At 52.2% G+C, this 24,656-nt stretch overlaps 1 protein-coding gene and 1 long non-coding RNA gene across 3 annotated transcripts in view; one reads left to right on the top strand and one right to left on the bottom strand.

Moving 5' to 3' along the window:
* Window positions 1-530: 530 nt before the first annotated feature.
* LOC120232472 lies at window positions 531-15,035 on the bottom strand. Its single transcript, XR_005528575.1, has 4 exons — window positions 14,522-15,035; window positions 10,844-10,903; window positions 4,034-4,104; window positions 531-564 (listed from the first exon to the last, which is right to left on the bottom strand). It is a non-coding gene; the product is annotated as an uncharacterized LOC120232472 (long non-coding RNA).
* A 2,630-nt stretch (window positions 15,036-17,665) lies between these two features.
* The window catches only part of ADAMTS14 (ADAM metallopeptidase with thrombospondin type 1 motif 14), a 78,340-nt gene continuing 71,349 nt past the window's right edge, over window positions 17,666-24,656 (top strand). For both annotated transcript variants that reach the window (XM_039233304.1, XM_039233303.1), the window contains exons 1-2: window positions 17,666-17,747; window positions 19,456-19,898. In XM_039233304.1, coding sequence (XP_039089235.1) covers window positions 17,666-17,747; window positions 19,456-19,898 — 525 coding nt within the window. The remainder of the gene's footprint in view (window positions 17,748-19,455; window positions 19,899-24,656) is intronic.

Here is a 24,656-nt window from a genome sequence, read left to right as displayed (position 1 = left end):
ATTGAGTATATCTTCTTTGGAGAAATGTCTATTTAAATACTTTGTCCGTTTTAAGAGTGAGTTATTTTTGCTGAGTTGTAAAAGTTGTTTATATATTCTGGATCCTAGACCCTTTTCAGATATGTGAAAAGGATTCGATACAATTTTAACGCCCATTCATGATAAAAACTCTTAATAAGCTAAGAATAGATGAGAACTATAGCTGACATCATTCTCAATGGTAACATACTAAAAGCTTTTCCTTGGAAAATGAGAACAAGACAGTGCACTTCCTTTCACCAAGTTTATTCAACATTATATTGGAGGTTGTAATCAGTACATTAAGCAAGAAAAAGAAATAAAGGCATATGATTGGAAAGAAAGAAATTAGACTTCTTGGGGCACTTGGGTGGCTTAGTCGGTTAAGCATCCGACTTCGGCTCAGGTCATGATCTTAAGGTCTGTGGGTTCGAGCCCCATGTCGGGCTCTGTGCTGACAGCTAGCTCAGAGCCTGGAGCCTGTTTCGGATTCTGTATCTTCCTCTCTCTCGGACCCTCCCCTGCTTGCACTCTCTTTCTCCAACTCTGAAAAATAAATAAAAAATATTAAAAGAAAAAGAAATACAACTTCTTGAAGATGATATATGAAAAGAATCTAAAAATAAACTATTGAATTAACAATAAATTAACAGTGTCCCTGGATTCCAAGTCAGTGTATCCACAATGGTTATAAAATAAAAAATTTTAAAAAATATTTGTTTATATTTGAAGGAGAGAGAGAGAGACAGAGTGTGAGCAGAGAAGGGTCAGAGAGAGTGGGAGACACAGAATCTAAAGTAGGCTCCAGGCTCTGAGCTGTCAGCACAGAGCCCAACACGGGGCTTGAACTCAGGAACCTCGAGACCATGACCTGAGCTGAAGTCAGATGCTTAACTAACTGAACCGTTACCCAGGTGCCCCAGATTACAAAATAAATTTTAAAGAATGATTCACTTAATCATAACATTATAATACATCAAATTCCTAGAAAAAATTTAATGAAGAATGACTGCTATACAAAAATCTACAAAATAGTGCTGAGACCAATAATGTAATAATGTAATGGAGATCAATAATATACCATGTTTATGAATCGGAAGAGTCAAGATTGTAGAAATCATCACTCCCCAATTTGATCTATAGATATAACGCAGTCCTACAAAATCCTGCCTTAATGGGGAAATGTATAGGCCAATGCTAAAAATTATATAGGGGGGCAGCTAGGTGACTCAGTCGGTTAGGCAACCAGCTCTTGATTTCTGCTCAGGTCATGATCTCACAGTCCTGAGATAGAGCCCTGGTCAGGCTCCTCGCTAAACATGGAGCCTGCTTAAGATTCTCTCTCCCCCTGCCCCTCCCCACTCAAAAAATATTAAAGTTTATATGGAAATGCAAAGGGCCAAGGATAGTCAAGAATATATAGATGAAGCACAAAGCTGGAATGGAGACCTTTTACCATCATTTATAAAGTCTTATTGTAAACCTATAGTAATTGAGTCAGTACGGTATTGGCATACATATAGAAAAATAGGCCAGTGGACAGAAGAGGGTCCAGAAACAGAAACACATATATGGTTACCAGATTCCTGAGAAATGTGCCACTGAAATGCAGTGGAACAATGGTCTTTTCAATAAATAGTATATGAGATTTGGATATCCATATAGGAGAAACATGCATGTTGAAACTTACTCTGCTTCATATAAAGATAAATTATAGATGGGATGTAGAAGCAAATGGAAAAAATAATAAAGCTTCTAAAAGATAACAGACGAGATAATCTTTAAGACCTTGGTGGGGTAAAGACTTATTAAGTAGGACTTCAGAAGGGATTACTAAAGGAAAAATGGATCAATGAGAGTTTATGAAAATAAAGAACTTCTGTTCATGAAAAGATAGGAAGAGAGTGTCTAGGATAAGCCACAGAGCAGGAGAGATCATTTTTAATAGAAATGTCCAACAAAGGATTAAAATCCAGAATATTAATGAACTCTCCTAAGTCCATAAGAAAAAGGCAGACAACCCAAGGTCAAATCGTTTAGACAACTATTTAGAAGTATCTTTAAACATTTTTTAACATTTTATTTATTTTTGAGAGACAGAGAGAGACACAACATGAGTGGGGGAGGGGCAGAGAGAAAGAGAGGGAGACAGAGAATCCAAAGCAGGCTCCAGGCTCTGAGCTGTCAGCACAGAGCCCAGCACGGGGCTCGAACCCGTGAATTGTGAGATCATGACCTGAGCTGAAGTTGGAGGCTTAACCGACTGAACCACCCAGGCGCCCCTATTTCACAGTATCTTTTAAAAATAAACATACATATATCCTATGATCAGGCAATCCCGATCCTAGGTGTATAACCCCCAGAAATGATTGCTGTGTCCACCAGAGACTGTGCACAAGAATGGTCATAGCAGTGCTATTTATAACAGCTCAAATAGAAACCACTCAAATGTCCATTTACAATAAGATGGGGGAATAAACGGTGGTATCTTCATGCAGCGAAATCCTACACAGCAACAAAAATAAGCAAATAACCAATACAGAAAACAATTATGGATGAATCTCACATGTAAAATGTTGAGTGAAGGAAACCAGACACAACATAATATAAACTATACGATTTGTATATACGAAGTTCAAAAGAGGGAAAACTAATCTATGGTGACAGGGGTCGGAATGGTGGCCATTTCCTGAAGGATTAGGGATGGGAAGACTACATGGAGGGGCTTCTAGGGAGCTCATGATGCTTTATTTCTTGGTCTGGAAAGTAGCTACATGAGTTAGGTGTGTATTTTTCTTGTATTTCTTTAGCACTTTTCAGTAATATGTTACACTTCAATAAAGAAGTTTAATTTCTTTAAAGAGATCTTATGGGGCGCCTGAGTGGCTCAGTTGGTTAAGCGTCTGACTCTTGATGCTGGCTCAGGTTATGATCTCATGGTTTGTGAGTTCAAGCTCCACATCAAGTTCTGCCCTGACAGCATGGAGCCTGCCTGGGGTTCTACCTCCCTCTCTCTCTGTCCCTTCCCAGCTCATTCTCTCTCTCAAAAAATAAATAAGTAAACTTAGAAATATAAATAAAGAGATCTTATATTTTTGAGATACATACTGAGCTATTTATAATTTGCTTTAATACAGTCCAGTGAGGATGGTGTGTGTGTGTGTGTGTGTGTGTGTAGGGAAGTGGGGGAATGTATAACGGAAGGAGGTTAGCTACAAATCAATTATTAAAGTTGGTTTATGGGTGCATGAATGTTTACTATACTCTTTGCCTTTATATATATTTGAAAATTTTCATCCCCAAAGTGAAAAGATAGAAGTAAAAAGCCCCAAAGACCAGGGTTTATCAAGGGACATGGTGGAGATGGAATTTGCATATTCATCCACCTTGGATAGGAAGGGAAGTCACTAGAAGTGTCCTTTGCAGAAGGATCCAGAATCCTACTGGGAGACTATGTTTCAAGGTTGGGAATTAAGTCCCTAGCACACAGTGGCTGGAGAGTTATATATAAAAAGGGTTGAGGGGCGCCTGGGTGGCTCAATTGGTTAAGCTCAGGTCAGGACTTGATGGTTCAATTTGGTCTGTGAGTTCGAGCCCTGCGTTGACAGTGCAGAACCTGCTCTAGATTCTGTTTCCTTCTCTCTCTGTCCCTCCCTCCACTTGTACTTTCTCTCTCTCAAAAATAAACTTAAAAACAAACAAACAAATAAATAAAAGGGGTTGAATATCAATCCTGTCCCAGTAAGACAGCTAGTGAATTGCCCAGGAATCAGACAACTCTCTCAGAAGACAAGAACTTCAGCGACTAGGAGTCGGTCTTGTTTTAATTCCACCCGCGAGCCTCTCTTCTGACTGCGCTCGCCCCACAGTCAGCTCACCAACCCCCGTGGCTCCTATTGCTACCCAGAGACTGATGATTCTCAGATCTCTCCTCTCCCAGGCATGCCAGGCCTGGGGGCTCACTACGTGCCAGGCGTGGGATCCCTTGGTTGAGTCCCAGAAACGTCAAACTCACCTCATTCCAAACAAGCTCTTCCTTTTCCCTTCTGAGCTTCTCCATTTCAGGGGATGCTTGCCACCTGCCCCCTGTTACCAAGGGAAGAACCAGTGGGATCGTCCTTATTTGCTCCTCCTCCTCGCCTCTCCCGCATCAGCTGCGGGCAACTGTCTAGCGTATTCACCCAAATTCTTAGATAGCCTGACCTTTCTAAACCTGTGGCCAGCGTCCCAGATCGGACCTCTCATCTCTCTCACAGCCCCCTGTCCAGCCACCCTCCATGCCTCTCTATCTCCTAAGGGAGAAATGTCCAATTTAGAAAGGGAGCCAAATAGGAGCCCTGCACCTAGAAGGTATGGGCTCACTGGGACAAGCTGGCTTGGGCGGGTAGGGGGGTGCCTGCTGTAGATATTGAGGATTAAAGGCTGATGAAAATATACTGTGTTGAGATCTGCTGGGGGTGTACAATTTAATAAGCACTTAATCTGCCCCCGTGGGCCATCCGGCAGGCATCACCCCTGTGCCTGACAACCTCCACCAAGTTTGTGCTGAAGTTGTACTGGCCCTGACGTTGGCTGCCTTGGAGGGGGGCCATCCCCAGCTACATCACATGGACCCCTGGCCCCTGGGCCCTGTCCAGCCCGACCTGCCAGTCATTGTGGATGCTATCAGCCAAATCCCGGGCCACTTCCTCCGGACAGCTGGATGTGGCCCTGGCCAGGTAGAGCTGGTGGCCAGAGCCCCGGGCGGGCCATTCGGTGAGTGCCAGGGGCAGGTGCTGAAGGGCACCCTGCTGCCAGGCGTTGTGGCCGAAGATGCAGGTACAGTCAGGCTGCAGGAAGCTCTGTGTGTCCCCCGGGAAGGGGCCCAAGCACTAGTGGCTGGTCACATCCTTGCCCTCCCGCCAGCCAGGAGGTGGGCGGGGGGCAGCAGCAGCAGGAGGGCAGCCGAGAGAAGCCCACGCGTGGCCACAGAGCTGCAGAGGTGGGGCGGGGTGGGGGGACAAGCTCACGTGGAGTGGAGCCCGAGAAGGGAGTGCAGGACACAGATCTCGACAGCTTCTCATGCCCTTGCTCCTCTCAGCCTCCCCACTGCTGACTCAGTCACACCTGGCTCTCTTTCTAGCACCTCTGCCTCCTGCCTGGGGACATCTTCTCGGCAGCAGTGGAGCAAGGGTGGGGTGCAGAGCAGGAGCTGAGGGCACTCAGGGGCTCTTGGGAAGGGAATAGACCCCATTCCGAAGCCAGTGGGTCTTGGTCACAAGTGCATGACCAACCATTCCAGAGTGCCCAGGACAGGGACTGTCGATGCTCAAGTCGGAGAAGCCTGGGCAAAGCAGGGCGAGCTGGCTCCCCAGCCATGCACCCAGCCAGTGCTGAGCTTGATTGTGTGAGAAGTGGGTCAGAGGCCCTCCAGATGCTGCTGAGTCACCTGGCTCTGGCCCCACTGTGGCCCCAGCACCTCTGGGACCTTGGGACCTCGGACAGACGGCTGCGTGCACTGTGGTCATTGTCACCCCTGTTCTCACGCTGGTGGGGGACCCCCGGGGGCTGAATGCAGCTCGTGGTCTCCATGTCCTCACCCTTCTGCGGCACCGTGTCCTTGCTCTGCTTCTAGGCCTTTCTGATGGTCAGCACAGGTTTGCACAGTGCGCAGAGGGCTTGCCTGCCTACCCACAAGCTAATTGGCTGGCTTCTCAGTTCCTTATTTCTGGAGCACGGAACCTACCAAGTCCCCCAGAGCTGGGTGTCTATTTTACAATCCTCATTTAGAATATGAATACTAAATGCAGTCAGAATAACAGCTGACACTTGTTGAGTCCTTACCACGTGCCAGGCCCCCTGCTAAGCACTTGGCATATAGGAATCCTCACCACAGTCCCATAAACCAGCCTTATGATTTTCCTGTTTTACGGATGGGGAAACTGAGGTTCAGGGGAGGTTCCATAAGTTGCGGAGCTGGTAAGTGGCGAGCCAGCATCCCTGACTTTCTTGAAGCCTTTCTGGATTCTGCATTTAACAGGGACTAACCATGGACAGTGTGTGGCATCCCCTTGGCAAGGTATCTATAGCCCAAGGTGGAGGGTGCCAGGCTGCCGAGGTTGGAGAGGAGAGGCGGAAAGAAGGAGGTGAGGTGGGTGGAGAGGGCAGCCCTGGTTGGTAGAGGGCATCCTGGGAAGGAGGTTGGGCAACCTGGGTTGGAATTACCAGAGCTTATGTCCTCTGGCAGTGTGACCTTGCACGGTCCATCTCACCAGTCAATTGTTGGGACCCTGATGGTCATCATTCATGGCACTGCTGCTGCGTGATGGCTTAGCACTTGCCCTGGATGGCTGGATTAACCTTTACAAGATCCCTCATGAGTAGGTACCTTTATTCTTTTACTTTTATGTAGAAGGAAAGTGAGGCATTTGACAGGTGACGTGACTTGATGTGGTTCTGGAAGTGCCACCCTTTCTGGGGCTTCCTTCCCTCTCTTGGACTCCAGGTACCTGGCTCTCCCACCAGCCTTCACCTGGATTGTCTCAGACCCTGCTTCCCGATGCTCTAGTTCAAGGCAGGGCTCAGCCAAGGGGAAAAAAGGATGCAGCTCCCCACTGCCCTTGCGCTTATGGAGGTAGGTGGACTCTTTCTGCTCAGCTCACAGGCTTACATCACCTCCACAGTATCTGTTGGGAGATGATTCCAATGGGTCCCTGTCTGTCTCCTGAATAGCTTTGGTCCTGGGCTACACTTTTGAGGACTTTTGCATAGCAAATGGCCCTGGAAGATAACGATCTTGCCTCCCTCCAAGGAGGGGCCATTTGCTAGCAGCCCCTTTAGAAGATTGGTGTTTCCTAAACTCAGGGCTCCTCAGCTGTGACACATACCCATTGTGGTCATGGCACCCACCAGGACCTGCCTTCGAATTGGCCCCGTGGGACTTGGGGCGAGGAAACAGGAAGCTCACACTGCCCGCGGTGCCATGAACAACAAAGTCCTTGGTCTCTGACCCAGGCGTTTCGTATCTTCCTCCAGGAAAGTGGATTAGCCTACATGGAGGGTGACATCTCAGACCTTCTCAGCTCTTTACGGTTGCAATGATGAGGGTGGGTGCTACAGAGATGTGGCTTTCTGGAAGAGGGAAGAACAAGAGCCCCTGGGGGATAGAAGGCCCCATGGATGCTGTCACCCAAGTGGTGGTGGACGGTTGAGGAGTAATGGTCCCTTATTGTCCTTCCTATTACTGAGGCGATAGGGCTGGAGGTAGAAGGGAAACATGGTGCCTGGATGTCACTTGGGTTGTTGCTCAGGGCAGGCAGGAGGAGGCACGGCCAAGGAGTCCCCAGAGCTGACAGCTGACCACTCTGGGCAGATCCTGTCTGAGCCCAGGCCACTACAGGGCTGCTCGACACAGGATGGGCAGTGGCTACTGACATTTCTTCAGGTGACTGATAAATCCATGTGGCCCTGGAGCTAATTTGTGGCCTGCACTTTGCTTTCTAGGCCATTTGTCCTTTGATAGGGGTGCTCCTGCTAAAAACCACTCCCCAGAAACTGATGGAGGGCCCGGCCTTCTGCCTCCTGCTGGTGCTCACAGCTCAGCAGTGAGCAGTGAGGTCACTGGGTGTGGCTGTCGCCAGGGAGGGACTCGTCTCTCAGCTGCCCTGCTCTCTGGGCCACGGGGCTGGGAGAGGTATGTGGACCTATTTGGAACATTCGGTGGAGGTCAGTTGCGGCCAAGTGGGAGGAAGCTTCCTCTCTGCCAGCCAGCTGGAGTGGACTCGGGAAAAGCACACAGCTTGTAACGTGCAATCTACAGCCCTTTTTTAGCTCGTTGCGGATTTGGGTCTTCACCATGCACTTTAATTCTCTGTGCACTTTGCTCTCTCTGTGACCTGGTCTTCCCGAAGCTCTCGGTGCCCCTCCACCCAAGGCTCGACTCCACTGGCCTAAGTAGCTCTTTGGTGTCTGGGACCCGGTTCCCACCCCGCAAACCTCCCAACTTCTCAGCACTGATCCGGCTAATTGATCTGAAGGTCTTGCCAAAAAGCAGATCCCGGAAGCCTGTGGAGCATAAATGTGGGGCAGGTGGAGGGCCTGGCTGGCCTCAGCTGCCTGGAGTTATAAAAAGAACAGAAGTGTCTGTGGCGGATGGATGACTAATGGTGACCGCAAGGGTTGTCACCATCAGCTGTTGGGCGAGATGATGTGCCTCGAGCCTCACTTCGTTCCCAAGGCATGAGTATCCCTGGAGACCTCTACCCTTTTCCACCTCCCGGTCTTCACGGTTGGGATTTAGCCATGATTTAGCCCTCAGGAAAGCGACACTCACCCAGGGCATAGGGCTGAGGGAAGGGACCTCAGTGCTAGCCAGTCAGTACAACACACTTTGATCGAGCACCTCCTGTGTGCCAGGCCTTAAGGAGACAACACCTGAGCCCTGCCTTTAAGGCAATTTATAAGAAGGGGCACCTGGGTGGCTCAGTTGGTTAAGCGTCTGACTTCGGCTCAGGTCATGATCTCACAGTTCATGAGTTCGAGCCCAGCATCCGGCTCCACACTGTCAGTTGGGGAGCCTGCTTGGGATTCTCTCTTTCACTCCCTCTCTCTCTGCCCCTCTGCCACTCATGCTTTTTCTCTCCCTCTCAAAATAAATAAACTTAAAAAAAAGAAAATGTATAAGAAATCCTTCAGTAAGAAGTATGTGTCATAATGGGTCTGGGGAGGAATTGCCTGCTGACAGAGGGCTGAAAGAGGAGTCAGAGCTTGCCAGTGGAGGCATGGGGAAAGGCACCCCAGCCTCCGGAAACAGCGTGTGCAAAGCCCTGGGGGCTGAGTCATGGGTGGTGGGCGCTCAGAGGCGCCGCAGTGGTGATCTCATCTGCACGCTCACAGTGCAGGGCAAGACGGGGACTGCCCAGAGCTCCCCAGCCAGTCAGCAGCAGAGTCCTGACGAGACCCTGGCCCCCTGGCATCCCCGCTGAGGTTTTTCTCTCGCCGGGCAAATGTTAGACATCGTACGAAACATCACCTTCACCACTGGAGTCACCAGCAGGTGTGCATTCAGGTCACCCAAGGAGCTGACATTTCCCGGGGCCCGGGCAGTGCTTCCCACAGTACCCCGTATACAGTCAGTGCTCAATAAAGGCCTCTCCCTCTTTTGGAGAACACAGATGACGACTGTCGACTCAGAACGATTTTGAAGATGGGGCTTGTGAGAGCTCAGTGCCAGTGGAAGGCAAGGATTCCACTGGCAGAGTGTGGGTGTCTGTGTGTGCCCCCCTACCCTGCCCCTGTGGGCAGGTCATCCTGGAAATGAGCAAATGCGGGTTCACCTCCAACCCATCTGCCCTTTGAGTGGCAGAGAGTGAGGATTCTTAGTCACTCAGGGCATTCCATTTTAAGGGCTAGGAAGGAAGCAAAATGCCAATAATATTATGCCTCCTCTGGCCCAGATGCTGAAGGGCTTCCAGATACATGGCTAGTATTGTGTGTATTCATCCTTGACGGGAGATAGATATTTCTAGTCTCATTTTCCAGATTTAAAAACCAGCTCCAAGAGGGGCCATAGGCCAGAGCAAGCTATTGGAGCAAAGGTGGCTTTGGGGGAAGAGAGAAAAGGCACTACCTCCGTGGTATCATTTCAGAGACCATCATTAAGATGCTACCGTGTTATGTATCCCATCACAGAAAATATATGGACATAGAAGAATATTCCACTTTTCTGAAATATGTCAAATATATGTTAAGATATATGTCTAGGGGCACCTGGGTGGCTCAGGCAGTTAAGCATCCAATTTTTGGCTCAGGTCATGATCTCAGGGTTCATGGGTTCGAGCCCCGCATCGGGCTCTCTTCTGTCAGCACAGATTCCCCTTTGGATCCTCTGTCTCCCTCTCTCAGACCCTCCCCCTGCATGTGTGCGTGTGCGTGCATGCTCACTCTCAAAAATAACCATAAAACAAGATATATGTCTGTATTTTATATTGATATATAATTTAATAACTGTATAATAAAATTATAAATTAAATATATAATAAACTACACATTTAAGTCATGATATAATTACATAATTTACAGTATATAATATATAAAACATAAATTATATATTAAAACAGATTATATGATTTGAAATATTATATAAAGATATACATTAAAAACATATATGTGGTATATTTTGAGAGGACAAAATACTATTATAAACACCCCTCCCACTATGTCTTAACCCTTTCACTCCCTGGGCTCTAAACAACCCAGTACACGTCCATGGGTGACTCACGCCTCAGCGAGAGTGAGGAACTTGAGAGCAGATTTTACATCTCACTTGCTTTTTCAATCCTAATGCTGCTCCAGCCCCCTAATAGAAGGGGCGGCCGAGAGCCTTCTGGATGGGCCAGACTCCTTAACACACTTTCCGGCCCCTAAGAGGTGGGATCCTGCCCCACCCTCCCCACAAGCCCCGGGACACCTCCTCCAGGAAGCATTTTCCAGCTGCACAAATGTGGGTTTGGCACCCCTTCTCTGCGCCCTCACGGTACCTGTGCCTCCCCCCAGCCCAGGAACACCCTCACTAGGAGCTCAGAGCACAGTCTGGTCTGCTGTGGTCACCTCTGGGTCCCTGGCGTCCAGCACAGAGCCGGGACAGGGGGCGTGCTTGTTAGGTGCTGACCATGAGTTAGAGGATGGGGCAGGGAGGGTCGTGTACGGGAGCTGTGAGGGTATCTCGTGAGCAGCCACGTGCTTCTGAGGATGGCCTCAGCCCTGGACGGGAACTGGCGGCGAGGGACTCGAAGGTAAACTGCTGCGAAAGGTTGTGGGGCGGAGGGGGGGGGGTCTGGAAGCTTACCTTGCTCTTCAAAAGGGACACCAGGAAATGCAGAATTCTGTGGGACAAATGTCCTCGGTTCTTCAAACCAAAAAATGGAGAGGAGGGAAAAAGAAAGATAGGGAAATTATTTAGATTGGGGGTCAATGAACCTTTTCCGTAAAGGCCAAGTAATAAATATTTTAGCCTTTGCGGCTCATCCTGGCTCTGTAGGAACGACTCCACTGTGCCTGTGTAGCAGGAGATGAGGCCAAGGAAGTGTAGGTGGCAAGGGTGTGTTTATAAAAACAGGCCCTGGGCTGGGTTTGGCCCCATGTGCAGTTTGCCTACCCGTGGCATCTTTTCTGAGACACACCAGCCAAGCACATGGTGTGGACTTTGTTTGCACCCTGATTTGAATAAACTGTGTCTTCAAAACAAAAGAAAACAAAAATTTTTATGATGGGGGAAGTTGAGCAAGTAAGTAGACAGCCAGAGAGAGAGAGAGGGAGACACAGAGTCCAAAGCAAGCTCCAGGCTCTGGCCTGTCAGCACAGAGCCCTCCCTGGGGCTTGAACTCATGGACCTCAAGATCATGACCAGAGCTGAAGTTGGATGCTTAACCAACTGAGCCACACAGACGTCCTTGAGATTTGCTTTAAAATAACCCAGGATGTGTGGTGGGGAGGGGGTAACAATGAAACAAGACCAGTCTTGTGCTAACAATGATGGAAACGGAGTGTGGGTAAATGTTGGCTGTGGGGGAGGGTGGGGGTTGGGGCAGCTTCATACTACTGTCTTCCTTTGTGTTATGTTTGAAAATTTGCACAATAAAAATTTTGAAAAGAGGGGATAAGAAAAAAACTTCCTTTTCCATTGCCTCTGGTCATCATTGCAGTTGGTGAACGTATGCATTTGGCTGGCTCCACTGCAGCCATTTTGTGACTAAGAGGGGACAAGCCTGAGGCCAAGAGTAACTGCAAACATGGCAGAGTAGAAGGAAGAAGGAGCTAGGGTGCTGGGTGCTTCTGTTTGGCTGCCAAATTAACCAAGCTGGCACAGGCCTGCTTCAGTATTGCATGTTATATGGTGTAATAAATTAAGCCATATGTATTTATTTGGTTACACATAGCCCAACTGATATAGAGAAAGGACTAGAACGGAGGCCTGGCCCGCCTTTGCTGGCAGGAGGCTGCCATGGCATCTAAGAGGATGCCAGGGTTAGAAGGCAGGCTGGTGAGCAATGAGTCTATGCCAAATCTCTCTGAGATCTTCTATTACAACCAAGGGGGTCCAGGAAATAGAAGAGGGTCCTTATTTCCTGCTTGTCTCTCTTGAGCCCTGGCGGCGGGGGTGCTGTGCTGGATTTTGATTTGCAATTATAAGCCTACAGTTTCGGGGAGAGTAACTGGCAGAAACAGGATTCCGGAAGGGCAGCTGGCTTTTCTGGCACCCCTCCTTACAAGGACGAGGAGCCCTCCTGTCCCCGAACCCCTCGCCACACAGTACCGGCAACCATATGACATCGACACACAGGGCACAAACAGCATTGTTTCTAGCTGATCTCATGCTTCAGCCGGTCTCGGGGGTGTCAGCTGTTCCGTAATGTATGACAAATCACCGTGGTTAACTTAACCCGTCCAGGTCTCCTAGATACGGTCACCAGACACTAGCCAAGAAATGTGCAGAGGGAATGCGGGGGTGGGGAGGAGGAGGAGGAGGAGGGGGATGCAGAGAAGGGCCACAAGGCACGGTCTCTGGATGCTCCTGAGCTGTGTCCAGACCCAGACTTCAGATATGGCCCAATCCCAAGCTTTACATACAGGGGAGAGGAGGGGAGGGTGGCAGCCTTTAGCGAGGAGCAGGTCCCGGATCCCTCCGTGAGTTTGTCCTTGTCCTAATTTGGCCTTGAGTTTCAAAGCTTTGCTTAGAATAGTGCTTCTCATATTTGTGCATGCACTAGAATCCACTGGAAGTTTTGATAAAGCACAGGTAAAGCACCTTGCCTCCTATGCTCATTGAATAGGTCTGGGGTGGGGCCCAAGAAGTCCCATTTATAACACCTATGTGACACTGATTCTGACGGTCAGGGGGACCCTGATTTGAGAACTACTGACCTAGAACTTTTTTTTTTTAGGATTTTTTTTAAATTTATTTTTTTATTATTTAAAAATTTTTTTAACGTTTTATTTATTTCTGAGAGAGAGAGAGACAGCATGAGCAGGGGAGGGTCAGAGAGAGAGGGAGATACAGAATCTGAAACAGGCTCCAGGCTCTGAGCTGGCAGTCAGCACAGAGCCCGACGCGGGGCTCGAACCCACTAACTGTGAGATCATGACCTGAGCCGAAGTCGGAGGCTTAACCAACTGAGCCACCCAGGCACCCCAAGATTTTTTATTTTTAAGTGATCTCTACTACCAAGGTGGGACTGGAACTCACAACGCTGAGATCTACAGTTGCATGCTCTACTGACCAAGCCAGCCAGGTGCCCACGGCCTAGAACTTCTTAGTAGGATTGTGGTTCTCAGGGGTCGGGAGGAAGAGATCCACACCTTTGTTCTTCCCTTAGGAATGGGGTGAGAACCATATGATGAGTAGCCAAAGGTCCAAGGTCCTCAGTGGAGGGGGGGGGGAGGGTAGAGAAACTAACAGGATGATATTCTAGGATCATCTGACCAGGAGCTAGGTGGCTTGGGGTGTTATCTTGCCCCTGAACAAACCTACTCTGTGGTCTCAGGGAAGTTACCTCTGCTTTCTGGGCCTCAGTTTACCCCCTCTAAAAAAATGAGCAGTTGGCGCTTTTCTGTATGTGTTCTTGTTTTCACAAGAGAAAAATATCTATTTATTTTAAAGTTCATTTATTTATTTTGAGAGAGAGAGAGAGAGAGAGAATGCACTTCTGCCAGTGAGGGAGGGGCAGGGAGAGAGAACCCCAAGCAGGCTCTGCCCTGTCGGTCAGGAGCACCACTCAGGGCTTAATCCCATGAACCTTGAGATCATGACCTGAGCTGAAATCAGCTGCTTAACGAACTGAACTACCCAGGAGCTCTTTCCTTTTATCTTAAAAAAAATGTTTTTTAACGTTTATTTACTTTTGAGACAGAGAGAGATAGACACGAGCTGGGGAGGGGCAGAGAAAGAGGGAGACACAGAATCTGAAACAGGCTCCAGGCTCTGAGCTGTCAGCACAGAGCCTGATGCGGGACTCGAACCCACGGACTGCGAGATCATGACCTGAGCCGAAGTCGGATGCCTAACAGACTGAGCCACCCAGGCTCCTCTCCTTTTATCTTTTTAGAAACCTTTCCAGGGGTGCCTAGATGGCTTGGTAGGTTAAGCCTCCAATTCTTGATTTTGGCTCAGGCCATGATCTCACGGTTCGTGAATTCGAACCCCTCATTGGGCTCTGTACTGACAGTGCAGAGCCTGCTTAAGATTCTCTCTCTCCCCCCCTCTCTCTCTGCTCCTCCCCTGTGCACATGCCCTATTTCTCTCAATAAACATTAAGAAAAGGAAGATAAAGGAAGACAAACTGAACCATGTGACCTCTAAGGGGGTGAGGGTGTAGGCACCATGATGTACTCCGAAGACTGTGGGCTTTGGCTTGGACGCAGGTCTTCCACTGACCTTGCCCCAAGCCCCTTTCCTTCTGAGACCCCCATAATGCTCACTGTTGACTCCGCTCCTTCACCCAGAGCACGCTTCTCTTTCCCATCTTACCTGGTTTTCAGGCTTTCTCTTGTGCCTGTTGTATCTTCCAGTTGGTTCCCGGCCGGGCAGTGCACGTTGTCTGCCTACCCCTGTCCCCTGCCAGCGCTTGGACAGAAAGAGCGGTGGGCAAATGCTGGAGGACTGTCAGCAAGAGAATCACTCAAGCCGTATTCCACAGTGCAAGACTCCCAAGGGGAGGGCCAGGGAACCCAGAACTTCCCTTTCTCGGAGGGTCCCCAGCTGATGCCTGTGGATTCTTTGCTTTGGCCCTGTTCACCTCCAGCGGGGGGTCTGCCACCCAGCCATTTCCTCCACCCTTGCCCAGACTCTGAGTTAACGCTCCCATGTCCGCTCTTCCTAACAAAGGGTTCCTTAGTGGATGAGAGCAGGGACATACAATACTTGCCAACAAAAGCAACCGTTATGGCCCCAGGGAGGGAGGTGGGGGGAGAGACCCAGGGTGAGGTTTTGCTCTCTGCTTGCCAGGACTGGGCTCCGGGGGAGGCCCCAGCCCATTGCTCATGAGTCAGGCTTCTGGGGTCCCAGCTGCAGTCTGTCCCTCTTGACTTACTAAGCCTAAGGCAGGAAGAATGGGGCGGGGCTCAGGGAGGGAGCTAGGCAAGCCTCTGGGACGGAAAGGGAGAAGATCAGCAGTCACACACTGTGACTCTCCCTATCTGTCCCTGTAGGGCCCCCACTCTGCAGCTGGGAAAACTGAGACCCTGAGAAGGGAAGGTCATCTTATCCTGAGCTCATTTAGTGGATTTGTGGAGGGCCAGAATGGAAACGGTTCTAGCCTGGTCACCTCACAGCCCCTCCTCCACATTCCCACGGACATACACGCGCGTGCACACACACACACACACATACCCCTCACATTCTTGTTCCATCTGTCCTCACACACAAAACCACAGTCTGGCTCTTGACTTAACAGATCTTAAAGGACCCGAAAGAGGAAAAAAAGGAACTCAGTTGTTTTTTTTTCCCCCTGAACTTAATATAGGTCAGTTTGTGATCGGCGGTGGGATGGAGCCCCACCCTGGGCTCTGTGCTGAGCGTGGAGCCTGCTTAAGATTCTCTCTCCAGGGGCACCTGGATGGCTCAGTCGGTTAAGTGTCTGACTTCGGCTAAGGTCATGATCTCACAGCTTGTGGGTTCTAGCCCCGCATCGGGGTTCTGTCTCCCTTTCTCTCTGCCCCTCCCTCGCTCATGTTCTGTCTCTCTCTGACTCTCAAAAATAAATCAAACATTAAAATAAATAACCATTAAAATTTTTTTTAAAGATTCTTTCTCCCTCTGTCCCTCCCTCTCCCCCACTTTGCTTATGTGTATGCATGTAAACTCTCTCTCTCTTTCAAATTAATACATATATATATATATCAGTTTGCTGGTGTCATTTTCAAATAACTGGATGGTCTTAGGATTCCTTGGAATAGAAATGCTCTGCATTTCCACAGGACGTCAGAGTTTGTCTTGACTCCGTGAGCTTCATGGTTACCCCTTTGACAGATGAGGTATTGTAGCCCTTGGTCACACAGACTGTTCTTGGCAAAGCTCAGCCTCAAATAGGCTCCTGACCCCTAATCTTGTCTCTTTCTCTGGCTCAGCACTAGACCAGGATCCCAGCCCCACTGCAAATGAGCTCTGTGACCTGGGACACCACGTCAGCTCTCGGAACCTGCTTTCAGAAGTGTGCCAGCCCCTGAATAGCTCATCACTGTGTGAGCACTGTCTCTTAGGAGGCCCTGAGCTAGGGCCTGGGGCCACGAGGATGAGGAATCCGGGTCTGTGTCCACCAGGCGGGAGTGCATTCAGAGCCTAACAAGGGTGCAGACTGGGAAGAGTGCAGGAACCCAAGTCCTCTCTCAGGGGGATCTATGGATTCCCCAAGAGAAGTGTGCTAGAGAATTTCCACCCACAAGTGGGCCTCCCTTTAAGAAAGCCCCACAACAGAATGTCTGGACTCAAAAGCAGAAAGATTAGGGTCTTTCTACACTTTATACAAAGATTCTTTATTCCACAGGTCCTTTAAAAAAAGAAAAAAATCCTTACTCCAATCCCCACCTCCGGCTTACGTGAAATGCGGTTCATTTGCAAATCGTTAGGAACACGTTTATACTGAGAAGCAGGAGTTGGGCTGTGTGCCCTGGCTGGTGAACTGGCCTCAGCAACATTGCAAAACCAAATCCACTCTCATCTCTGACTCTCGGTTTTTCCCACCTTGGGCTATGGAGGAGCTCTTAGTGCCAGAGGTGGAGGGTCCCTATTTATTGAACACCTACTAGGTGCTATAGTTAACACTCCAAGGGAGGCCCAGGGCTAGGATTTCAATCAGGTCTGTCTGAGCACAAAGCCAGGGCTGTCCCCTCACCTAAACCAGACTCTTGACTAGGACTCAGGCCACTCCCTGCAATTGGGGGCACAGAGGTGTAGTCTGCCCTACAGGGGTAGATCCCGGGGGGGGGGGTCAAAAGTTAGCGGGGGGGCATCAAGACTATTAGCAGAGAAAGGAGAGAGATACCCTCTTGTGGGAAGGAGAGGTGGTCACCGTCTCAAGGCCCAAACGGAGTTGGACATCCCTCCGGCCCAGTGGCTCTGGAGAGAGGGCCCTGCGGTCAAGTAAGGGGAGCAGAGGGGGACAAGGAAGGCGGCTACGGACCGTCACTCCGGGGGGAGCCCAGGCGGCTGGCTCCGCGTGGCACTTCCGATCCGGCACGACCGCGCTGGGCCAGGCTCCCCGGCCCCGCGCTCCGCCCCGGCCGCGCAGCGCCCCCCGTCCGACCCGCGCCCGGCCCCGCCCCGCCTGCGTGCCCACCCCCCGGCCCGCCCGCCCCGCCGCCCCCCTTGGCCGGCTCGCGCCGCGTCCCCGAGCGTCACGGCGCGGGAGGACCGACCGGCCCGCGGCAGTTGGCACGGGGGGCGCCGGCGCGTCGGCCGCTCCGCTCTCCCGCCGGGAGCCTCGGGCGCGTGGAGCCAGCGGTCCAGGCGGTGGCGCGGGGGACCGGGAGCCGGCGGGCGGCCGGGAGGGCGGCGGCGGCGGAGCAGACGGAGGACTGTCGGCCCGCGCTCGGCTGTCCGGGGCGCGCTCCAGCCTCGTCGGCAGCCCGGGGCTCGGGGCTCGGCGCCCTCGGGCCCGCGTCCGCGCGCGGCCACATGGCTCCGATCCGCGCGCTGCTGGCCTGCCTGCTGTCCCTGCACTGTGCGCTCTGCGCCGCCGCGGGCAGCCGGACCCCAGGTGCGTGCAGGTCGGGCGCGCGCGGGCGCGAGGGGTCCGGGGTGCCCGCGAGGCAGGCAGTCCCGGGGGGCCCAAGGAGCCGGCGGCGTTCCAGGGAGCCAAGGCGGTGCGCGCCCTGGGCTAGAGCTCTTTCTTCCCCTACGCCCCCGGCCCCCGGCGCCAACCAGACCTTGCTCTTTCTTTCTGGCAAGAGAGGTGGAGAACCCCCGAAGAGGTTTTGGGACTATGGAGTCTCTTCTTAGAGGGTATATTTGTCTTTGTCTCTGTATCTCTCTCTGTCTCTCTGTCTGTATCTCTCTCTCTCTCTCATACGCGCGCGCACACACTCTGTTGGGCTGTTTCTGTTCTGTGTGTCTTTGACTTTCAGTGCCTACCCTCTCTCCAGCTTGCCGTGCGAGTGTCTGACTGCCTCATCCTCCCCGAGTCAGGCTGGCAGGTGGCTGCCCCACACCGCGGGGGGAAGGGGGGGGGCACCTGGCCCTCACATTCCTGCAGGGAGACACACTTCTAGCTCTCTCCTCCATCACGCTCATGCTCTGTGCAGACACCTTCTCACACACAGACCAGACGCCCCACACCCTCACCTGAGCACGGGGAGGGGCCCCGGGTATCTCCAGGCAGGAAACACCTGCTTGTCTGTGAGCTCTATTCATGTACTGAAGGGGGATCTCTCTAGCAGAAATCCTGGGGGTCTTAAAGGGTAAAACTAGAGAAGAATCAGGACCCCCTCACTGTAACTGCCTGGGGCATCGCAGCTTTTCGGGAGATGTCATTTTCTAGGTTTCCGGGAGATGTCATTTTCTAGGTTTCATCAGTAGCATGCAGGGGGCTAGGGGAGGCAAGGGAGAGAGCCGTGCGGAAATGAAAATCCCTCTAAACTCCCATCCCTGAGTCACCAAGCCTGGAAGCCAGCGAGCTGTCACTGCTGCTGGGCCTGGCTGGGTTTAGCGAGAGCTGTGTGAGGACCTGGCCGCTGGCTCTCAGCCTGGAGCCTGGGGCCATGACCTCACACTTAATTCAGTCCGAGTAGGCAGGTCACCCCATGCGGCTCTTTTTATTTTTGAAGATCTATATTTACCAGGCTTGGTGCTGGGCCATGTAGAAATCTCAGCAGCCTCTGTTTACTTTAAAAAGTTTTCTTTCTAAACTTGGAAAAACATAGAACCTGTGTACCCTCCCTCCCTTTTCCAGCTCCTCTCTCCTTGACACGTGCCCAGGATCCCCTGGGTTTCTAGGTGTGTGTGTTTTGGTGGCTGCGTTGAGAGAGCTTGGCGAGGAGGGCCCTACCCCGGGCTGGGCTGGTGACTGCAGCACGCTGAGGGAGTTTGGGCCCATCCCGCCATCCCTCTCTTGGCCCTGGGGGCTTTTGCGGAATTTCAGCCCTTTCCTTGGCAGTGCCCAAAGTTGGAAGGCTCGTTGCTAGAGTGACAGACAGGACTCTGGCATCATTTCTTTTCTTCTGTTAAGTTTAACAGGGCCTTGGGGACTCCAGGAAGCAAGTTATGTGCACAGAGTACTTGAACACCGTTCATCTAAGTACAGAGATCCAGGGGCTCAGGAAGCACTGGATGGCCGTTGAATGAACTTGGGCTAAGGGGTCCCTGCAAGGTGACGCTCAGGGTTGCAGAGCCCTCCCTGCCCTGGGGATGGCTGGTCTCCCCTTACCTTTGCACAGACTATATTGATAGAACTCCTTGTTTACTTCCAGAACTGCGCCTCTCCGGGAAGCTCGGTGACTATGTTGTGACAGTGCCATGTAGCACAGATTTTCGGGGACGCTTCCTCTCCCACGTGCTGTCTGGGCCAGCAGCAGCCCCCTCAGGGAGCGCAATAGCCGATGAGCCACCAGCACCACGGTCATACTCCAGTCACCCCCGGGTGGCCCGCAGCCCCCTGCGCCGGGAGGGAGTGACCCCGCAGTCTGGCCGGGCAGGGCCCTCCTCCCTCTACTTCAATGTTACTGTTTTCGGGGAGGAACTGCATTTGCGGCTGCGGCCCAACCGACGGCTGGTGGTACCCGGAGCCTCCGTGGAGTGGCAGGAGGATTTTCGGGAGCTGTTCCGACAGCCCTTGCAGCGGGAGTGTGTCTACACCGGGGACGTCACGGGCATGCCAGGGGCAGCTGTCGCCATCAGCAACTGCGACGGATTGGTAAGGGACAACCTTTCATCAAGCTGCTTTGGGCCCCCTGCCCCAGGCTACTGGAGCCAGCCTGGCGAGGTTTCCTCCTTGGCTCTCTGTGTTTGACACTCCTGTGGGCACAATGTGTGGTTTGGGCCAAGTCACAGGCCTCACTGCCTCCGGAGAGCTCAGCAACCCCACTGGCCACCAGGTTCACACTCTAGCAGGTGTGAAAGCCCTGATTGGGATGTGCCTTGTTCATTCCCTCGCCATCCGTGAACAGGCTGGGGTCACAGCTTGAGGCAGCAGGGTTCTCTGACATGCGCCCGGATGCGTGCAAGGGTAGGGAAGGCGGGCTCCGCGGGGACTAAGTCCTGCTTGTGCCACTCAGTAGCCATGAGGCTTTGGAGATGTTACCCATCTTCTCCGCGCTGCTTTCCCTTATGTGTGAAGCAAGGATGTATTCATAATGCGCACATTTACTGTGTGTGCCCTGTTTGGCCCTCGCTGTGCAGGCTCCGGATGGTGGGAGGAGGACCCCACAGACATGGTCCGTGATCTCCTGGAGCTGAGTGGTAGTGATGATAATAGGACCTACATCCCCAGGCAGTGTGGTTGGTGGTCAGCACCTGCCTGGCATGGGGTCACGGCTGTCTTGGTGTTAGCTGCTGTTATTATCCTTACCGTTATGCCCTCCCTCACACCCCGCTGTCTTCCGTCCCGAAGTCAGCCTGCCCTTTCCCAGTGCTCTGCTCGGCGAGTTCCTTCTTTTTAAACAGATGTCTTTTTAAAGTTTATTTATTTTGAGAGGGAGAGGGAGGGAGAGCACATGTGTGCGTGGTTGCACGAATGAGGGGCAGAGAGAGAGAGGGAGAGAGAGAGAATCCCAAGCAGGCTCACACTGTCAGTGCACAGCCCAAGACGGGGCTCCAATCCACGATCTGTGAGATCATGGCCTGAGCCGAAATCGAGAGTCCGGTACTTAACTGACTGAGCCACCCAGGTGCCCTGTGAGTTCCCTTCCTTGGGACCTGCTCCCTCTAGCCACGTTCAGAACGCCCTGCTGGTTAGCTCCACTCTGCCAACCGGGAGCCACGGGTGGCTCCTCTCTGAGGCATGACTCATGCTGGAGTTCGGCTCCAGCCCTGGCGTGCCAGGCACGTGTGAGCCTGCGCCGCAGTCCCAGGCTTTACTTGGTCGCACTCTGTCAGGTATGAGCCGATGTGTCTCAGGAAAGGACCCCCAGGCTCTTCTGCCCTTTGGCTTTAAATGAGGGATGGGTCAGTTTGCGGGATGGTCGGGGGGTGGTTTTCTTCACTAGCAGGGCTGGGAGCATTCTCATAGTCTTCACATCCTTGCCCGGCGTCTTCCTGAACGTCACACCACCTGTATCTGGGCCAGTGCTTCTTGATCTTTTTTTCATGATCACCCCCCTTAGGAGTTTTTTCAGCCGTTTTTTTTTTCCCCTCTAATTGCCCTCCTCCATGAAATTTTAAAACCATGGGTGTACTACAGACCTGTTTATAAATTGTATGTATATCTGTGTTTTATATATATATATATGAAAGCAATACATATATGTAGGTATATGTATTTATACATGTATCACATTTATGTATTTACGCATATATACATTTATACATATATGAAAAAAAAAGAATTCTTTTTGCTTTCCAGAGAACCGGTTTTTGTCCCATGGGTGGTGATAGAGCCCTCAAGGGGAGGCCTGGTCGAGGCAGTGGCTGGTTGTCAAAGTTGGGCGTAGGCTGGACTTACCTGGCATTCGAGGGTTCAGGGAGGCTGACTTCGAGAAGCCCGGGCTCTAAGACCAGACGGGGAAGGCTGAGGCCTTGTCCTGAAGCCACCTGTTGCAGGCCTGCCGGTCTGCACAGCAGAGGCCCCTGTCAGCCTGCGGGCCCACGCCGTGCCCCGGCATTGCGTTTTAGGTGAAAACCCAGAGTGATATTTGCAATCACCCGGGGATGCAGTGTCCGTGCAGAGGGAGAGACAGAAGGTACTGCTGCAAACCGGTGGCCTGACTGCACGACACGGAGAGCTCCTCCTCCATTCCTCAGCCACGGAAGCCGTCGGCTGCTCCGGGACGGGGCCGTGGCCACCACCTCTCCCACTGCCTCCACGAAAGCATGCTGGCGCTTCAAAGCCCTCAGTGGACGATCAACAGCGCTACTGCCCGTGGTGTTATTGCCACTGCTTTTGCCTCCCACTGGGCCACGGCTGCTGCTTTCGCCTGTCTCCCGAGCCAGCCCCTACCCACAGGGATTTCCCAGTTCCCTGCCATTCCGGAAAACAGCCCTGTGTCCCACGAGAGCAAGGGGCTCTTCGCAGTGACCAACATTTCTGATAAAACTGGACTTTGTATCTGTATGTGGTCTTTGGATTTTAATTAGCACCTTAAATCCCAAAAGTCATTCTTTCAAAAAAAAAAAAAAAATATGTACTGACCACTGGCTGTGGGTAAGGTCCTCAGGGAGACATAAGAAAATGAAAGTGACGCAAAGAATAGCAGCAATGGGCCCAGCCCACACTCCGTGACCTGCATTCATTGTCTTCACCCACTGGATAGATGAGGAAAGTGAGCCGTGGTGGGGGAATCTGAGGATAGGCAGAGAGCTTCTGTTAGCACGGCGCCATGTGGTTTGTACAGCACGCGGCGTGGATGCAGACGCTGTTATTACCTTGCTTTGCAGAGAGTCCCGGCCCTGCCCTCAAGGAACTGGGGTGGGAAGCGGGAGAAACGCCTCTAGTAGTTTCTGCATGAGCTTGCTGGCTCTCCGAAGCACGATGGGGATGGTGCTCAGTAGACGGGAGTGATTGTTGTCTTTGGTGCCAGAAACCGTGACATTTGAATGGGGCCTTGACGGGTGGGTAGAAGTTTGCTGGGGCCAGAGGGTGAGGAGGGCATTCTGGGCAGAGGGAAGAGCTTGAGCTAGCCAGTGAGAGTACATCACCGTGCTGGATAGAACTGGGGAGGGGGTTCCAGAAGACACATGGGGAAGGTGAGCCTTGGCCTGACCTTGAGGGAAGGGCAGGATAGGAGAGGGGTCCTAGAGGGGGTATGGGGGTAGCCTGTTATCTGCAGAGAGTCAGAGCTGGGAGCTGGAGACGTGGCTGTGTAACCCTGGGCAAGCTGCTGTCCTTCTCTGGGCTCCACTTGCCTCTTAGGCACACCTCAGGGGCTGAGACCCTTCTCCAGCTCTGGCATTGGTGCTTTTTGACACGGGGCAGGCCTGGCTGAGGGAGCTTAAAGCCAGGTCTCTCTAAACCCATGGTGGAGGCCTCCTCGCCTGGCTGGTCCTAGGAGGTGCTGTGGGCCAGACCGGGGCTGGGTTGCCGGTACTGGGAGGAAAGACACGCAGCCCTGAGTTTGGCCCTCATGGCCAAGCAAACCTTCCAACTGGGAGAAGGTCTTGAACAAAGACTGTTTTGTGTGGATAGACCGCAGCCATTTGGACCTTAGCTGCCCTGGGGGGAGGTGCTGTGTCTAAACTGGTGGCTTGATCCTCATTTCCAACCAGAACCTGCCGGGGCAGGGGCAGCAAATATCACTGCCATCCCAAAGAGTCACTCCCCCATGGGCACCTGGGACAGACGCTGGGAGGGTTCTGGGCGCTGTGATTAACTCATGCTGAAACTGACCTCCTTTCCTACCTGCTCTTCTGGAGGGCCTGGTCTGTCCCAGTGGCGGGGAGGGGGTCAAGAAGGACCCAGGAATGAGGAAGCCAGGACCTCTGCTCTGGGATGAGTTTGTAGGATAGTGGGGACCCAGACATATAAGCAGACAAATCACAATTTCATGGGGCAGCAGCAGAAGGACCAATTTATTTTGGTCAGGCCATCTAGGAAGGCTCCCTGAAGGAGGTGGCATTGGCTTAAGACTGTTCAAACATTATAAACATAAAAGGAAGTGCTGGGCCTCTGGCCAGCAGAGAGAATGACTGACCCAGGGCAGGCTTGTGGGGGGCGAGGAAATAAGGGATGCGGGAGGCCCCATTCTACCTGCAAAGTGTTTCTCCTGGGGCCGGGGGCAGCCGTCGGACCCTAGGGTTCCCGAATGGGAATGTGCCCAGACAGTAGCAGCAACCACATGGGCCACTCTTCAGAGCCTGTCTCAGGGAGCCCAGCCAGGCAATGCGGCGGCTCTCCTGACAATCCTGTGACCCCCCGCCTCTGAGGGCCTGTGGGTAGGGAGGGCCCGGGTCACCTCAGGACCCTGGGCTGGAGGCCAAGTGCAGAACAGGTTCCCTGTTAGCGATTATGGCTCTGAATTCCTGTGAGGAACACGGAGGCCTGAGACGGGGCCAGTGCTTTGTGGATCCAGGAGGGATTGTGGGGTGCAGGAAGGGGGTCAGCGGGGTGGGTACCCCACGAACCATCTAGATCCCAGACTGCCCGCACGGCTCCTTCCCCCACCTCCATCTCTGCCTCCCTGGGTCCTGGGCCTTGCTGCCCCTGCACTGGGGGTGGCGGGGTCGTGGCTGTGCTGTGCATCCCCCCTTTGTCTTCAGTGACTCTGTGAGTCACAGGCCTGGTGTGGAAGCAAGGCACGTGTAAGCTTTGTCACCATCTGGTTCCGTTTTCCACCCTCTGCAGATCATGCATATTTAAGGGGTTACAGAGTAAGCCCCTGGCAGGCTGTGTGAGGAGGGGCCGCGGGGCTGGGTCCCGGCCTTGACTCTCACCCCTGCCGAATATACACATCCCAGCAGCTCTCCGAGGCTCCGTTCTTTGTCTCTAGAATGGGCTTACAGTGGGGGAGGGGGCAGATGG

The sequence above is a fragment of the Hyaena hyaena genome, unplaced genomic scaffold, assembly GCF_003009895.1.
Source record: "Hyaena hyaena isolate Hyena2069 unplaced genomic scaffold, ASM300989v1 scaffold_73, whole genome shotgun sequence".
Classification (NCBI taxonomy): domain Eukaryota; kingdom Metazoa; phylum Chordata; class Mammalia; order Carnivora; family Hyaenidae; genus Hyaena; species Hyaena hyaena.
Note: the sequence above shows the minus strand (reverse complement) of the source record. Positions and strands in the feature narration are given on the sequence as shown.